The 19,475-nt window shown below is 37.4% G+C and overlaps 1 protein-coding gene across 1 annotated transcript in view; it reads left to right on the top strand.

Annotated features, from left to right (window-relative positions):
* LOC137411317 (pigment epithelium-derived factor-like) overlaps positions 1–19,475 on the top strand; it is a 58,420-nt gene that overhangs the window by 31,883 nt on the left and 7,062 nt on the right. The window contains exon 7 of the mRNA XM_068096677.2: positions 4,551–4,758. Within this exon, the coding sequence (XP_067952778.2) occupies positions 4,551–4,758 (208 nt within the window). The remainder of the gene's footprint in view (positions 1–4,550; positions 4,759–19,475) is intronic.

Raw genomic sequence — 19,475 nt, 5'->3', positions numbered from 1 at the left:
TCCAACACTTTCTTGCTGACCGTGGTGTAGAGCATATGGAGTGGCCTGCCATGTCCCCGGATATGAATCCGATAGAGAACTTGTGGGCAGAATTAACGCATCAAATCGACAACTTGGACCAGCAGCCTACCTCTGTGCGTGAATTGCAGCAGACTATTGTCACTGCATGGCAAGCGATTCCTGTCCAAACCTTGGCAAATCTCATGAACAGCATGTCTCGACGTGTAGTGCTCTCCTGAATGCTCGTGGGGGTTACACGAAGTACTGAACTGTAATTTTACTGTCCGTAATCCCAGTCATAATTTTGCTTTTGTTTTTGTTGAAATTTTTTTTGGCTAATGTGCAAAATAAAGAGATACTTCTGGAAAACGTACAGAAGTTTAACACAGTACTGTCCGTGAATTGAGTTCGATATCAGTTTACATCACTCAAGGATCAATTTGTTTGCTTCGAAATGTCAAATGTGGTTTTTGTTTCTTTTAAAGGTCACATTAACAAAATCTAGAATGATTTCAACATAATTCCAATGAACTTTTGGTTCTAAGTCATCTTGAAAAGTAAGTTCACCCCCACAAAAAAAATATTCCATATTAAATGCCAAGTCTGTATATATATAATTATATATATATATATATATATATATTATATATATATATATATATATATATTGTTGTAGATTTGAGAATTGTTGTAAATATCACCCTTCGTAGTGTAAAGGTCAAAGGTCGTCCTCCTAGTTAATCCATATACATGCACGTAGCAAATCATATATCCTTCTAAATAGTTATTTCCTTATTGTGTGTATTAGTTTAAGGCTGTGTCTTCCATTAATTGACACTGCATTGCACCGAATTCAAATAAGGTAGATTCCCTTTCATTCCCAAAGCCCCCCATTCCCAAAGCCTCGATTGCCAACTGCATTCGCCCTCCATTAAACACGCGGTCGGTTCGGAGAAGAAAGGCGTGGCCCCCACCTCATCATGAAGGGTGGAGCCCCGAACGACCAACCAAGGCTCAGGGGTATGGCTTGAGAGGGTGTGGCCTATATAACCCGGGGTGGGACGCCCCCACGAAGATGAGTCCTTGGAGAGCATGCGACGCACCCCACCTGAGACGAGTAGAGACCAGAAGAAGAGACGAGTGGAGGAAGGTGATTGAGGGAAAGAGAAGCACGCATGAGCTTTGAGACCATCGCAGCTTTGAGTCCACCGCAGTTGTGACCACCGCAGCTTTGAGCTTTTGCAAAGCAACGCCGCCGGGCGAACATGATTGAGGAAGGGCGGCGGCTGCTCACTCCCGGCCCGGCCGTCCTCCCGTGTCCAGCCAAACCTTCCTCCCTTCCAATCATCCGTGCCTGGCCTCATCCATCCATTCGTGTACGTGAGTTTGTTTTGTGTGTCTTGTCCTGGGGTTAAGTAAGACTGCATAGTATAAGCTAGTAATTGCACGGTGTCTTCTGGTCCTTCCATCCTTTCTGTCTTTATTTTCTCATCCTTCCTTCTCCTTGGTTTCTTTTGATTGTGTACATAATATTAGTAATAAATTATATTTGTATTTCCTACCTTCGTTCTTCTTCTTCATGCTCGTCCGGTCGTCTTTGTGATTTCCCAATTGAATACCTGTGGCACGATTTGGCCAACGAATGAGAATCGGGTCTAGTTCTTGTTAATGGTTCGTGCCGCGGTTGCTAATCCGCTCGGCAACTAACATCTGTCCGCGGTCGCGAACGAGGTTGCGCACCTGCCTCTCCGGAGGGAGCTTGTGCAACTTCAGGACTCACGTCGGTCAGTCAAAAACAAAAGGGGATTAATCCCCCTTCTTAAGGGGAAAAAGGCCGACGTAGAGATCCGTAACAATATATATAGATATATATATATATATATAGATATATAGATAGATAGATATATATATATATATATATATATATATATATATATATATATATATATATATATATATATATATATATATATAACGTTTGTGGGGGGTAGACAATGATTACCTTAGGCTGAGAGCCAGGTGGAATTGTATGGGTAGTTTTCTCCGACTGTCGTGAAGAAGAAACCCATGTATCATAAGTAGGGATCCAGTAGACCGTGTGTCATGTAAATGTAAAAGTGTCCATGAGAGGGGTGGGGTTATGTTAATTAGTTAAGGATTATGGGTGATGAATCCCCTGTATGTAATTGCCTCTTATTGTTCCTCTGTTCCTTATGACAATGCAGTGCACACACACAAAGCCAGGCAATAGCGCATTTAACGACACTAAATAAAAGCTAACCGGAAACAGGACTCTTGAGCACCAACGATGATACCACCGACGGGTGGTCACAAGAGCAGGAAGGTCCGTGAGGCCACACCCCGGAGAGCAGTGATTAGTGAGATTTGTCGAGCAACAAAGAGAGGGACTGGCTGATAGGAGCAGGCACGGGCGGCGTCGGATGACGTCAGAGCCTTGAGTACAAAGGAACGCTCTCCCTGACATTTTCTCTTTTGGCTTTCTCTCGGTTTCTGGATCCGGAGGTGAACGGTCGAAGCTTGCAATCTCTTGCAGTGGCACAGTCTCAACGAACGGTCGTGTTCCGACATTTTCCCTCCTCTTGTGTTGGAACATTGGTGCCATGCAGTCACAGTTCATAGTGCTCTCGCGCTAGGGACATTGGAGGTTTCGACGATCGTGAGGAGGAGTGAACTGCGGTTTCCCACGCACGAACTGTGCACTGAGGCCTGTGCTGTCCCACCAAGAACGCGGGGGTTTTGACGATTCCCGAGGTGGTTCAGGAGATGCTCAGAGCTAAGTACCTAGAGACATTATGCATTATTTTCACCTTTATTTTTCCCTTTGTGTGTATACGGGTCTGTGTGGGGATGTCCCATTTCGGAATCTTAGTTTTGCCGTGTGTTATTTTGTTACTGGCATTTCTTCAATATAGCCGGTATTTTTGTACGTTTTTAATCCTGTGTCAGCTTGAATGAATTATCGCAGGTTCGAGGATGTCCGGTGGGACCCGTGAAGGTAAGTTCATCATTCTCCTTTCACTCGTGTGTAAAGAACACCGTCATTTTTGACTGAACGCCTCGGAGTGTAAGGTCGTTCATCTAATCCGTCCGAGACCGGTCTTTATCGGCTACGGACAGGACAATACATATATATACACTGTAACCCCGATATAACGAACTGCTCGGGAGACATAAAAAAAAGTTCGTTATTTTGAAGTGTTCGTAATACTGAATAACGTACGAATCACCATACTATCACACCTATTCACCATGCATTTCTTTTGATAATGCTATAGCTTTCTCCATAACCATAGGGCCGGAAATCGGTATGTTGGCAGCTCGTTGTTGTTCGAACCATAGATAGACTGCCTGATCGAGATCGCCGTCATTCGCCTGCCGCATTTTCTTCCGCTTCAAACCATCTTGTTGACTGCATTTGTGGACAAATTCCCGTAACTCCTTTTCCTTTCCTTTGAACGTTAATATGCTGCTCTTAGGAATGCCGTATTCTCTGGAAAAGTTTGCTGCTTTCTCACCAAGACTGAGACGATCAATGATACGGAGCTTGTCTTCAACTGACAAGATCTTGCGTTTACGGGACGGTGTAGCCATATTGATTTGCCTTAAGTTAAACAATAGAATCTCATTAAATATGCGGGGGACAGGAAGTTCGTTCGTTATATCCGGAAGTTCGTAATACTGGTGTTCGTTATAGCGGGGTTCCAGTGTGTATATATATTATATATATATATATATATATATATATATATATATATATATATATATATATATATATATATATATATATATATATATATATATATATATATATATATATATATATATATACATATATATATATATATATATATATATATATATATATATATATATATATATATACAGTATGTATGTATATATATGTTTAAATTCATTATATATATATATATGGTTTGATATCATGGAGTACAGTTGTACCAATATGGAAAAAATGGCCGCTGCATCAGATGTGTGCAAAGTGATATGACATAGAGTGAGGATATAAGCCTTTTAAAAGCCATACTCTTTATTCTCGAGCATTTTTTGATCAATTCGTCCTTGTCACACATCCAACCTGTCCAACAAATTTCATCTAAATCCATCTACAACATTTTGAGATAGCCTGCTTTCTGCTTTCTGGTTTCCCTCTCGGTTTCTCTTTCGGTTTCTCTTTCGGTTTCTCTTTCGGTTTCTCTCTCGGTTTCTCTCTCTCTCGGTTTCTCTCTCTCTCTCTCTCTCCCTCTCTCCCTCTCTCCCCCTCTCCCTCTCTCGTCTTTTCCTATTTGTTTTCCTCCCTTGATTATTGTGTCCAACTGTTGTCCCGCTGCCCCACTGTCAATTTGTCACAGTTTTGCCCTATGTCACCTTGCTCTTCCATGAGTCTTAATCTTGTATTTCAAATTATACATATTTGAAAATGGAACTGCAGTTGAATGTTGAGGAATAAGTACATTGTTACTTTAAGAAGGGAATGAAACTGATCTATATAATGACTTATTTCACTTCTCCAGATTGGGATAATTCCGTTTGTTGGTGATATCAGTTTGATGGTCTTCGTCCCCTCAATTGGTGCGAACATCACAGCATTAGAAGCTTCGCTAAACAACAGATTTTTGAAGAACCTCGAGGATACGCTGCCAATAGAAAAAGTCAGAGTTTCTATTCCCAAGTTTGAGATAACATCTAAGCAGGACCTAATGCCAGTGCTCGATGATCTAGGTGAGTTTTTTTTTTGCTCCACGTTTCATTGAATTTTATAAGATGGGTCAGCCTTTGGGCAGGTACCTTTAAAAACTCCTTAAAACGTGTTGTTTGAGGCTTGTAGATATTACATATGGATGTGGGTTAAGGGGGGTTAGTTAGGTACATTGAGAAATTTTTGAGAAAAAGAAAGGAAGAAGAGAGGATTGAGCGAAAAAGGTAGGTTAGGGAAGTTGTGGAGCAGAGGGAGAAACCTTGAAGAAGATTAGGATTTGAAAAGACTGAAATGAACATTGTTGGTGAAACATGCAGAACTATTGTGGATTATCAGTTGATTTTCGGTTCATCAATGTCATGCTACAGTGCTTTGAATATCTCATAACATGAGTTTTGTGAATAATATGCTATTCTTTTTTATGTAGGTGCATTGCATTCTATTTATACATTCAATTTATCTTCTGAGTGAGTTAAAAACGAATAATATAATTCAAGTGCAAACATTTTATCAACCTGTGTTGCATTTCAAATGACAAGGTCATCTTGACTGTTCCATGAGCGTGCACATGCAAAGCGAAAAGTTGGAATTAAGCATTTGATTCACTTTTCTGTCAGTCTATCTACAAGCATCAGCTTATCATCGATGAACAACTTGATTTCAATTGAATGTTATATTTTGAACACGAATCGGAAAACAAACTTTTAGTTCAGCAGTACTTCGGCTCTGAATTTGTCCCGATCGAGCAACCACAGAGAGGAGCGAGATAACTTTTCTTACTGTCTGGCAGTCAAATAAAATTGAAAATCATTGCAAATAGAAAACTTACTGTTTTTGATGACGTCATAAAGGACACAAACAGAAGGCACAGAGAACAAATGTAATGTGGTCGATAAGGTGGCGTAAAAGACGCTGCATCAATGGCAGTAAACGATCAAAACATTTTTTCTACAATCTTGAAAAAATTTTGTTTCATTTCAGTTGAATTATATACTTGGAACACTGTATAACATAAATCGCCTTATTGGCGCTTTCAACACCCATCCGTTGAACAGCACTTTTATGGCATTTTACATCATCATAACCAATCAGATTTGCTGCTTGCAGACCCCGCCCATGTCCTTGTTTTGCAAGACTGCACAGGATAAGGTATTCTATGAACTCTCTAGTTGGTACAAAAAAGATTTGGCAAAGAAGGAAACGATCATACGTGTTGACAAAGTCACATGTTTATTTTCTCTCCCAAGATTACTCTTGAATGCTCCCAATAGCTGTGCATAGGAATTTATGGTTTGGAAATTGAAATACCTTGTACATTGACCTGTACCAGAATTATTTTGCTCCTCACATGTATCCATTGTACGTTAAAAAAAATCGGCATAGTTTTCAGGGCTGCACGACATTTTTGAGATGTAATATGAATACGGCCATATAGTCTATGAAAGGCTTGGTGCTGTTTGAATGAGTACAAGCGTTATTAATTATTTCCTTCACTGGTGCGGGTTCGAATCCAACCTTGAATCATTTTAGCTGTAGTTACTTGATCCTCATGTATCCATTTGGAGTTTGGGTTTTTCAAGACCACTTGCTTAGGTTTCTTACCTTGCATTCTCAAATACAAAATAATTTACATGAAAATCCCAAAAAATCCTAAACTTGTTCTGTCCTGTTACTCCTTCCTTCACTCATTCTTTATCCTTTTCCTCAATACTTTTTTCTTAGAAAAATAATTGTTTCCTCGTTTAAGTTTTAGTATTAATTGCCCTCGAGTCAAATAAATTTATGCTTCTTTTAAACGACCTTTTAAAATGCTTCATCTTCTATTACTGTACTTTCCAAATGCCTATAACCTTATCTTCTTCCCACATTTGTTCCTCTGAGAATTTTGCAAAACTGTGCCGAATGTCCCCCCGTTGTAATCCAATAGTGATACTAATTCATTTGTGCTTTCAATAACCCTTCCCCTTCAAACTGGTTGTGATGTCTGTCGTCTATGGTAGAACTTGGGATCGGGTAGAGAAACTCGGTCTTCTTCTAGCTCATTAATATGAACCGTTTTTGTCGATAAACCCCGTCTGCCCTACCTCCCCACCACTCACCCCACCACTCACCCTGACCCCTACACTACCCCTACCCCACTCATGGGTTCAGTTCCGAGATTCAGAGGTGCAAATGACAGAATGCTTTAATCGTTGGTATTTTAAAATATTTATTGTCATGATTTTGTGTAAGGTGTAGTGTATTAGATACACTTAAGGTTGCAGTAGTGTTGTTAGCAGATTAGCATGATTGTATATTGTTTTTATTTTGAAGCGAGTGTTCTAAGGCCTACACATTTTTGTGGCAAATTCAGCGATTTTTTTTATGCCTTCACCGATGAAGTCGCCAGAGATATTATGATTTTGGGTTGTCCGTCTGTCCGTCCGTCCGCCTGTCCATGATAGGTTTTCGTTACCGCGATAACTTCTTAAAAACGGTTGAAGGGAACAAAGTCAACCCTGGTACAAGTATGGATAATTATGTATAAACAGATTCGATTTTATAGGTCAATAGATCAAAGGTTAGATGTCATGTTAGGTAAAAATCCTGTTACCACGATAACTTGTGAACCAGTGATGGGATTTTGACCAAATCTGGTATAAGTATGTATTATGATGCAAAGATGAACTGATTAGATTTTGGCGTCAAAGGTCATGTCAAGTAAAAATGAGATAACTTGAGAACAGCTGAAGGGATTTAAATCAAACTTGGTACAAATATGTATTATTATGTAATAATGTGGGTGGAGGCATATCGGTCGATGTTGTGACGTCGAAGAGTGTCGTTCTAGTTAAATGATTCCTCATCATTGAGAGATAGATCCAAACATGATATATAGCATATTTCAAAATGTTGTGTGCGGATTATGACAAAACTAGGTGGATGAGTTGTTTCGTTTTACACGTTTTACACTCTGACCGACGAGCGATTAGATTTTGGTTCAGGTCCGGATCCAGATCTGGCCTATCAGTGGGGTACAAAACATAAACTGTTCAGCCTGGTGGAGGAATGCGGGATTTAAATGAAGGGATTTAAATCAAACTTGGTACAAGTATTATAATGATGTAATAATGTGGGCGGATGCATATCGGTCGACGTTGCAACATCGAAGAGTGCCGTTAGAGTTAATCTTGACATTGGTTGTCATTAGGCAGTGGAGGTAAAGAAAGGTAGTGAAAAGATGATTGTCAAAAGAGTGCAAGTGAATCAGATAACAAGGAGAATAAGGGAGGATTGTAAATGTTGTGATAAATATTTGATGTGGACAGGATTGGGGAAAGAGACTGAGGGTAGGCTTTGCTGTTGGAAATTTGTAAAAAATGCATAAACTAATGATTGCTACAATAGGTTGAAGGAATGCGTAGTGAGGAATCCCTTTGTTGTACACCACTCCTTTCCTATGCTATTTCTAGGCGCTGCTTGACGTCATTGCCAGGCACCATAGGGGGCCTGGCAATGACGCACTGAAAGGGAGTACTCAGTTTTCACTCCGGTTTCTTATTTTCTTGTTTGTTTGTCCGGGCGATATCTCAGCCATCCTTTGAGCTAGGAAGCTGAAATTTCAGCATAATAGTGAGAGTGCTTTGGCAAAAACGGTATTTTTTGTTTTTTGATTAATAAATTAATTGATTAGTTACTTAATTATTAGCAATTAATTAAGTACTTACTTATCTCCTTCCTCTTCTGGGCATGATCTCAGGCCTTTTGACCTAGGAAGCTGATATTTGGACAGGACAATGACCAAGTTATTTGGCTATAAAGGATATTTTGGATTTATTGTTTCATCAATTCATCATTTATTGATTAGTCAATTAATCGATTAATTATTTAATTTTTGATTAATTAGTTATTAATTAGTTTTCAAAAAGTTCGATTCAGATGACACACTGGTGGTTTAGGTATGCCATTAACCAATTGATTAATAAATTAATTATTTTAGGATTATTCTATATTTATTTTAATTTCACAATTAATCAATCAATTATTTCCCAATACCGTCTATGCGCTGCATGGCGGTATTTCCGGGCGCATGAGGCGCCCCGGTAATGCCGCGCTTGACGATGTTATTTATTTATTTGGCATGGGGGACTTTGAATGCTGAAAGGAGTACTTTGAATGTATCTGCACTTGTTTGTTTGTTGTACACCGCTCCTTTCCTATGCCATCTCCAGGCGCTGCATAACGTCATTGCCGGGCACCAAAGGTGGAGGATGTTATTTATTTATTTGAATGTATTTGTAGTTTGAATGTACTTTGTACTTGTTGTACACCGCACCTTTCCTATGCCATCTCCAGGTGCTGCATAACGTCATTGCCGGGCACCGAAGGGGGCTCGGCAATGACGCATGCTGAAAGGGAGTACTCAGTTTTCACTCTGGTTGTTTTCTTGTTTGTTGTACACCGCACCCTTCCTATGCCATCTACAGGCACTGCATAACGTCATTGCTGGGCACCGAAGGGGGCTCGGCAATGACGCACGCTGAAAGGGAGTACTCAGTTTTCACTCTGGTTGTTGTACACCGCAGCTTTCCTATGCCATCTCCAGGCATTGCAAATCGTCATTTCTGGGCACCGAAGGGGGCTCGGCAATGACGCACGCTGAAAGGGAGTACTCAGTTTTCACTCTGGTTGTTTGTTTGTTTGTTTGTTTTCTTGCTTTCTTGTTTGTCCGGGCTATATCTCAGCCATCCTTTGAGCTAGGAAGCTGAAATTTCGGCACAATAGTGAGCAAGTCCTTTGTCAAAAACTGTATTTTTTGGTTTTTGATTCATCAATTTATTGAGGAGTTATTTAATTATTAGCGATTAATTAAGTACTTATTTCATTAATTAAATTTCCTTTCTCTTCTGACCATTAACTCAGGCACCTTTTGAGTTAGGAAGCTGATATTTGGACATGCCAATGACCAGGTGATTTGGCTGCAAAGGCCATTTTTGATTTATTAATCAATTAATCAAGGAATCGATTAATTTATTAAATGATTCGATTAATGACAAAAAATTATTATTATTTTAGTTACAGATTCTGATGAAATGGTGGTGGTTTATGTGTTCTATGACCGAATTGATTAATAATTTAATTTTTTAATGATTATTATTTATTTATTTTCATTAATAATTATTTATGTATTTTATTTCTCATCTAGGCAATATCTCAGGCACCTTTTGAGCTGGGAAGCTAATATTTGGACATGACAGTGACCAAGTGATGTGGCTGGCTATAAAGGATATTTTTGATTTATTGATTAATCAATTAATCGATTAATTATTTAATTATTTGATTTAATGACTAATTATTTTTTTAACATTAGAGATTCGGATGAAATGGTGGTGGTTTATGTGTTCTATTAGGCAATTGATGAATTGTTTAATTTTTTATGATTTTTATTTATTTATTTTCATTATTAATCATTTATTTATTTTCTTTCTCATCTGGGCAATATCTCAGGAAGCTTTTGAGCTAGGAAGCTAATATTTGGACATGACAGTGACCAAGTGATGTGGCTATAAAGGATATTTTTGATTTATTGATTAATCATTTAATTGATGAATTATTTATTGATTAATCAATTAATTATTTTTTTAATTAATAACTTTTTTAATTGAATTTCTAAAAGATACACCTTCGGATGAAGCACTAGTGGTTTAGTTATGCTATTAGCCAATTGATTAAGAAAATATTTTATGATAATCTTTTATTGATTTTCATTATGCAATTAATCAATCAATTATTGTGCACCTCTCCCTCCCAATGCAATCTCTATGAGCTGCACTGCAGTATTGCCCGGCACCGGAGGCGCCCCGGCAATGCTGCGCTGTCGGATATTTAATTATTTGGCATGGGGGCGGTGTACGTTGAATGTATCTGTACTTGTTTGTTTGTTTGTTTTCTTGCTTTCTTGTTTGTCCGGGCTATATCTCAGCCATCCTTTGAGTTAGGAAGCTGATATTTGGACATGCCAATGACCAGGTGATTTGGCTGCAAAGGCTATTTTTGGTTTATTAATTAATCAATGAATCGATTAATTATTTAATTATTCGATTAATGACTAACAAAATATATATTTTTTTAGTTACAGAATCTGATGAAATGGTGGTGGTTTATGTGTTCTCTGACCGAATTGATTAATAATTTAATTTTTTATGATTATTATTTATTTATTTTCATTATTAAGCATTTATTTATTTTCTTTCTCATTTGGCCAATATCTCAGGCACCTTTTGAGCTCGGAAGCTAATATTTGGACATGAGTGACCAAGTGATGTGGCTATCAAGGATATTTTTGATTTATTGATGAATCATTTAATCGATTAATTATTTATTGATTAATCGATTAATTATTTATTGATTAATCAATTAATTATTTAATTTTTTATTAATGAGTTATTTAGTTAAATTTCTAAAAGATACATCTTCGGATGAAGCACTAGTGGTTTAGTTATGCTATTAGCCAATTGATGAAGAAAATATTTTGTGATAATCTTTTATTGATTTTAATGATACAATTAATCAATCAATTAGTGTACACCTCTGCCTCCCAATGCAGCCTCTATGAGCTGCACTGCGGTATTGCCGGGTGCCAGAGGCGCCCCGGCAATGTCGCGCTGTCGGATATTTAATTATTTGGCATGGGGGCGGTGTACTTTGAATGTATCTGTACTTGTTTGTTTGTTTGTTTTCTTGCTTTCTTGTTTGTCCGGGCTATATCTCAGCCATTCTTTGAGCTAGGAAGCTGAAATTTCGGCATAATAGTGAGCAAGTCCTTTGTCAAAAACTGTATTTTTTAGTTTTTGATTCATCAATTTATTGAGGAGTTCTTTAATTATTAGCGATTAATTAAGTACTTATTTAGCCCTGGTGTTGGGCTAGTGGCTAGGGTGCCGGCTTAGGATTCCTAGGATCCTGGGTTCGAATCCCAGTCAATCACTGAATTAACGCCAGGGGGGTTGACTCAGCCTGTCATCCTTCCGAGGTCGGCTAATTGAGTACCAGCTCACTGGTAATTCCCTGTTTGTCATTAAAGGCGGCAAAAAGGGTTGACGTCAGGAAGGGCATTCAGCCGTAAAACATTGCTTCAAAAAGGGGACCAAAAAAACAACAGCCACGGTCCCCGAAAAAGGCCAACCCCTGCTTTGCGGGGAAAAATGGCCTATAAAGGTGGTTATTTATATATTTTATATAATTAAGTACTTATTTCATTAATTAAATTTCCTTTCTCTTCTGACCATTAACTCAGGCACCTTTTGAGTTAGGAAGCTGATATTTGGACATGCCAATGACCAGGTGATTTGGCTGCAAAGGCCATTTTTGATTTATTAATTAATCAATTAATCAAGGAATCGATTAATTATTAAATGATTCGATTAATGCCAAAAAATTAATTTTTTTTTAGTTACAGATTCTGATGAAATGGTGGTGGTTTATGTGTTCTATGACCGAATTGATTAATAATTTAATTTTTTAATGATTATTATTCATTTATTTTCATTATTAATTATTTATGTATTTTATTTCTCATCTAGGCAATATCTCAGGCATCTTTTGAGCTGGGAAGCTAATATTTGGACATGACAGTGACCAAGTGATGTGGCTGGCTATAAAGGATATTTTTGATTTATTGATTAATCAATTAATCGATTAATTATTTAATTATTTGATTTAATGACTAATTATTTTTTTAACATTACAGATTCGGATGAAATGGTGGTGGTTTATGTGTTCTATTATGCAATTGATTAATTATTTGATTTTTTATGATTTTTATTTATTTATTTTCATTATTAATCATTTATTTATTTTCTTTCTCATCTGGGCAATATCTCAGGCAGCTTTTGAGCTAGGAAGCTAATATTTGGACATGACAGTGATCAAGTGATGTGGCTATAAAGGATATTTTTGATTTATTGATTAATCATTTAATTGATGAATTATTTATTGATTAATCAATTAATTATTTTTTTATTAATAACTTATTTAATTGAATTTCTAAAAGATACACTTTCGGATGAAGCACTGGTGGTTTAATTATGCTATTAGCCAATTGATTAAGAAAATATTTTATGATAATCTTTTATTTATTTTCATTATGCAATTAATCAATCAATTAGTGTACACTTCTCCCTCCCAATGCAGCCTCTACGAGCTGCACTGCGGTATTGCCAGGTGCTGGAGGCACTGTCTGATATTTAATTATTTGGCATGGGGGCGGTGTTCTTTGAATGTATCTGTACTTGTTTGTTTTCTTGTTTGTTTGTTTGTTTGGCCCGGCGATATCTCAGCCATCCTTTGAGCTAGGAAGCTGAAATTTCGGCACAATAGTGAGCAAGTGCTTTGGCAAAAATGATTTTTTTCATTTTTTGATTAATCAATTAATTGATTAGTTACTTAATTATTATCGATTAAGTACTTATTTATTTCCTTTCCCATCTGGACATTATCTCCGGCACCTTTTGAGTTGGGCAACTGATATTTGTACACGACAGTTACCAAGTGATGTGGCTAAAAGGATATTTCTGATTTATTGATTAATCAATTAATTTTTTATTTATTAATCAATTAATTATTTAATTTTTTCAATTAATGACATTTCATTAATTTTCAAAAAGTTACAGCTTCGGATGAAGCACTGGTCGTTTCGGTATGCTATTAGCCAATTGATTAAGAAAATATTTTATGATCATTATTTATTTATTTTAATTATGCAATTAATCAATCAATTATTGACACCTCTCTCAATACAGTCTCTATGCACTGCATGGTGGTGTCGCCGGGCGCTAAAGGGCAAAGGTCATACACCAAAGCCAAAGGCGCCCCAGCAATGCCGCACTAGAGGATGTTATTTATTTATTTGGCATGGGGGCGGTGTACTTTGAATGTATCTGAACTTGTTTATTATCTTTTCTCATCATTCATCAATAACTATATCTAACACAACCCTCTTGCAAGTTACTGTGTTTCCTTCACTCCTTTCTTTTCCTGTTAATTATCTCCCTAGCTTATGTCCAACTGTGGCACCTCTGTCAGTATGTTGCATTTTTACTGTCATCACACTCTCATGAGCTGATATTTTGTACACAAAAACAGTGACACACCACATAGAGACTTCCAGTTAAATCACATTACTCAAGATAAGGTAAGGATTATCCTTCCAGCCAAGACATTGAGAGATAACTACATGTTAAGCACTGAGTCTGTTTCAGGCCAAGTCAAAGGCCCAACAATGAAATCTGTACTTCCATCTTTCAGGTGGAAAATTGAATTGGCACTGAAAAGTTTGAATATTCGTGTATGAACAATTTTATTTTTAAGCTTCAGGGCTCGCTCTGGACCCTGCTGGAGATCTGCATGGATCTTACAATCTTTAGGCCGCTCAATTGATGTTGAATAATCCAATAAACTTATACTTGTTAGAGTCTCACCCTGATTTGGGACTTGCAGGATAGGCAAGACTTGGAGGTATGCACACTCACCTCTGAGCTCATAGCTTGGGTTCGAATCTCGGCCCAGCTATAAATTGAATAGTAGAGGAGTTATCGCCAGCATACCGGCCAAATTATTGCCTTGACTGTTTGCTGGGGAGGCAATGGCAAACTACCCAATATAAGATGTGCCTAGAATCTGCTTCAGCTGTACCAACGTTCCGTTAGTATGGTACATCTCATCTCAACCCTGATCCTAGAGTTATTAACAGCCAAATAAACGATTTCCAAATTCCTTCTGGGAAAGCAAAGACAAACTACCTCACCGACGCAGGTAACCATTGCAGTGAGAATGCTTTGGTAGCACTGAACCCCCTTTTGGGCGGAGTGTCATCGATATAATAAAACAGTGATTCTTGCTATATGCTGGTGTAGAATAATAATTTTAACTACAGTTCTACTTCAGAAACTTCAGAAACTCGTTTTAGCAAAATCAATGTTTTATTCACTTCTGAGAATTTGTTGTATACTAAGCCGAGATCTTTAATGAGTCTTTGTTCCAGAGTCTGTTGAAGCTTGTTTGGTCGGTCTTGGTTGAAGCTCGGTCTGTAGGTCTTTTGAAGCTCGTTCAGTTGTTGACCAGTCTCCAGTTGGTTGATCAGTTCAACTGGTCTTCAGTTCTCACTCCTCTTCAGTTCTCTCTCCCAGTCCACTCTCTTCTCTCTGCTCGCAACTTTCTCCTGGTTTTAAAGCCCCAAACTCCTTTGATGTTGCAGAGCATGCAGGGTGTTCCTTATCCAAAACCTTATTTGGCTCTCTTGGCCAGCAAATACTTATTTCTGTTCAAGAGGTCAAATACTCTGACCTGCTGAAAAAGAATTTGCAGCGTGTGCGCAGTGCCCTGAACATAGGCTATTAATGATCGACAGGTGGCGGTCCAAGAGCGTTACACATTCTTGTCTGAAATTAACTCTCCTGACCACCTGTTAATTCTAGTTCTATGCTCTTTTGCTCATTCGTAAAGTAAAACATAATTCCACTTTAAACAAGATTACATTGATATATATTCTAGCAATATTGTCAATATGAATATTTATTCCCTGACAATCCCCAGTTTTTCTTTTATGTTTATATTAACCATTAATCTAAACATTACCACATTAAATATTCATACCACTAATCTGGTAATTCAATTTCCTAAGGCATACACCGTCATTCTGGAAGAATTTTGATCACAATACATTTCCTTGTTCATTGACTCTTTCTATGTTGATAATTCAATTCAACTCATTTGCATAAAGATCACAAAACATTTCACCTTCACCAAAACGCAATAATTTCAGTTCATCAAAATAATAAAGCATCTGCAACATTTGGCAAAATATTTGCCTTTAATCAAATATTGACTTTCTTTGTTTGAAAAAAGGGGCGGATCACTTGTGTTTGGAATTTCAGCATAAAACATTTTTCTCCTGTTGTCTTCATCACACCTTCACTATTTGCATAGGATTTTCCGCTGTTGTGATAGCTGGGCAGAGTCAAAGACTGACCCTGCTCTCCATGCAGCATCCTTGCCACTCTTGCTGTGAGCCATAGTAGATTTGAACAAGGCCTCCATCCAGTTGTAGTCGACTTGCCTCCTCACTAATCGTGAACATGGAGCAAGTATTGATGTGATGTTGATTTGTCAACAAGATGTGGAGCAGGGATGCCGGATGCATCCGCAATGATGATGTTGGGACCATGGTACTCAGTTGCCCATGGTCCATACCAGGAGCCCACAGCAGAATCGTGCACAGCTGTTGTGAAGGAAAAGGCAGTCGTTCGCTTGCAGCTCCATGCTGGCTCCCCGGAAGTTGGTGAAGTAATGACACACGTCACCGTATCCCGTAAACGTTGCAGGTAAAATATCGTCGTCCTGCAATTGCTGATGTGATGACTGTTCGAGGTATTTGAACACAAGTAAGTGATCGCCCTTTTCCATATGTTGCAGTGTGACCCAGACAAATGGTCACATAATTTTCCCTTGGTGAAGGTAAACATCCATCTTCCAAAGGAGCATTTCTTCATCATTCTTTGAGAAAGAGGGTGTATGCCAAGATTAACTTCATTTTCACAAATTTTCCTTTTTCAAACTTCTTCCCAGATGTCGTTATCACTCCATTTGGGATGTGGTCTTGTCTTTCCTTTACTTAGCCACATTTATATCTGCTCTCCGCACAGATTGAATCAGATGGGGTACATTGTAACATGAAATCACTATATTTTAGAACAACTTCACACGAATAATATTCAACTCAGACATGTGTTTTACACTACTAAAACTAAGAATAGCATCCACAATTGCTTTCAGGTTCATATAATTCAAAAAATTAAACTCATGCAGGTATTGTAACTCAACTCAAAGAAAATAAATGCATTAATAATGATTATATATGATTTAAATCACAAACAGGAATATCTAATTCCCAACAATTCTTGCAAACAAGCAAACTATGCCTAATATGTTATTAGCATAGTCCTCCCCGCTTTTTGTTTTTTCTTTAACAGTGTTACTTGTGGTGATACGAGTTCATCGATCGTGTAAAACGGACATAGTGCACAACAAGTTGTTATGCCCTCATTTATGTCAATGACATTCAACATTATATACCAAACTAACAAACTTCTTAAAATGTGACTAAAGAAAAATCCCTTAATATGTAACATAAATCTGATTATTTGCCTTATTCTGATGCCCCTATCTCCCGGGGTCCATATTTATTTCTATTGTTATCAACTTCCTATGATCTGTGAATTCGTTCCAAAATACCACAACCATAGGTTTTAACAAAGCTCTACCAAACTATTTCCAATGTGAACTCAAAATACTAGTAAAACAATCAATTTCAAAAAATTAACTTCAAAGGGTCAGCAAATTCATTCTATAACCAGATCTAATTTTCCCATCCAATAGTTTGCCTTGACACATGTCATATTATAACATTTTAATAAACCTTCAGAAATGTTGCCCATCGCAACAACTTCCCTTTTACAAATAGCCATGTGTAAATTACGTATTGAACGACAATTTTCTCTCAATGTGTTTGGCCTAAATGGCCGCAAAAGTGGCTGCCAACATGCAGTACCATTTTTATCTACCAAGTAAGTGCTCATCGACATAAGATCTCTACCAAATGTTGTTTGTAAAAACAAATCTGGGATTTCTAATTACATGGATGCACACTGTCAGGACATTGCAGGCTGCTGTTACCAATCCATTATGATAAAATAATTTATTTACCCACAATCAAATAAGTAACACAAATTGAGGATATTATCCCTATCACATTCATTTATAGATTCATTTGGTTCTAATTCACTCTTTTCCCACTGCTATAAGGAAGAACAATAGCTCTTATAAGTCTTTGTAATATCTCATTAAATTTACCCAGCATTGAAGAATTTATTTACTATCCATTTCCCTTCTGTTTACCAGTAACTTTGTTTAAACTGCATAACTTAATTTGATAAATCCCATGTGTACAGCTCCCACTTATTGAAACCCCTACTTTTGTAGAAAATATCCAAATACGTGGTTGTATACTCCCTTAAAAGTTGTTCCTCCATTTTCTATGCAACTTAGTGAAGACTACTGACACCAGTATGCCAATATAGGTGTGGCAGATTAACAAAATATGTTGCAGGTACACGTAACATCGTGTTCTGAGTGTAAAAACCCATAAAAACCCAAAAAACATCTGAGTGTAAAAAACATAACAGCGCGTTCACGTCTGCCCCTTGGTTTTAAGATTCACAATGCATTTCGTTGTAAAACTCACAATAGTTCAATGCAACAAAATTTTCTTTACTATCTGCCCATATCATCTATGCCTAAGACACATCCATACATACAGCACAATTTATATGCTGATTAAGGTCAAGTTTATATATGTAAAAATCCATGAGCAGAGTACTCTGGAAAGTCAGTGTAAGACCACTTCCAAATTTGACTAATTTTGTACTCCTTTTGTTTATGAAGCTCCTATCCATAAATAGCTGTTATTCTCATATAAATTCTATCAAAAATGGAATCCCAAAATTACTCACAATTGTACTATTAATTAATGGCTGCTCATAACCCAGCACATCAAATCTTCATATTCCATCTCCCTTGACAAAAGAGATAATGTTCATAATCAAATTATATTCCTATTTTATTTTACGAATTTTCCGGATATTCTTGTAAGATCGACACACAAAACAAAACATTGACACACAAACATACACAAACCCAAGCATTATGTATATTTGTTTGCCTTTGAACCATCATTAACAGATCAAGATGGGTGTCAATTTTCATTTCAATTTCGTAAAATTTATCCTTTAATGTTAGAAACGCTAATACACAAATAGACAAAAAGTTTATTTTTAGAAAACCCCTAATGTCACCTTGAAATTACCCTTTTTGGTCCTACAATAATTTATCCAAATTGTACAAATTTACAAATTTTACAAATTCTACAACACCTCTATTTACATGTCAGTCGACCACTGACCTATCCGCATGCAAAAAAAAGTCCAAAATGCCCCCCTGCTGATCATGTGATGCTCGTCACTTGGTTTCCAAAAAATTTTGCAAAGCAATGTTCCACACTTTGGTAATTGTTTTGTTGTAAAAAATTGTTTTGCCCAAAATACTCCCTAAAACCACATTTATAATTGGCAAATATGAGGCTTCCAGAATGAACTCTAATTCTGGATCTTTTAATTCATGTTCCAAAAAAAATCCAATTTTGGCATTTAATCAACTAATTATTAATTCGCTAATAAGCAAAAGTAAAATTCATTCTTGCTCCGAAAAAAAATTTTTTTTGAGACAAGAAGCAGGAACAATTATTCATGTTGGTCTGTTGGCATTTGGAATCTGCAGCAATGAAGGCCTAATCGTTATCTGAGGTACCGGTAAGCACTGGTACCCTTGATCTTGGTTCGTCCTATGAACTCGTCTTCCTATTTGAATATGGACAACATCGTTTCCAGTGTCCAATATTTCCACAATTAAAACATCGATGTCTGTCATTGGCTGGTTTGTCCACCTGTTCACTTGTATCGCTGGGCTGCCTCTCCAGATCCCTGAGTTGCCACCCCACTCCCTGGTTATCTCCTACTGCATTGTTGCGTTGTTGCCCAGAAAACCTATTGCGTTGATTCGTAGTCATCAGGGCTTGAGTCTGTAATTGCATCAATTTCTCGGCATTTACAGCACTATTTCTGGCTTGAATCCGCTGATGATGCAAGGC

Source organism: Myxine glutinosa, chromosome 1 (genome assembly GCF_964187855.1).
Source record: "Myxine glutinosa chromosome 1, kmMyxGlut1.1, whole genome shotgun sequence".
Taxonomy (NCBI): Eukaryota; Metazoa; Chordata; class Myxini; order Myxiniformes; family Myxinidae; genus Myxine; species Myxine glutinosa.
Note: the sequence above shows the minus strand (reverse complement) of the source record. Positions and strands in the feature narration are given on the sequence as shown.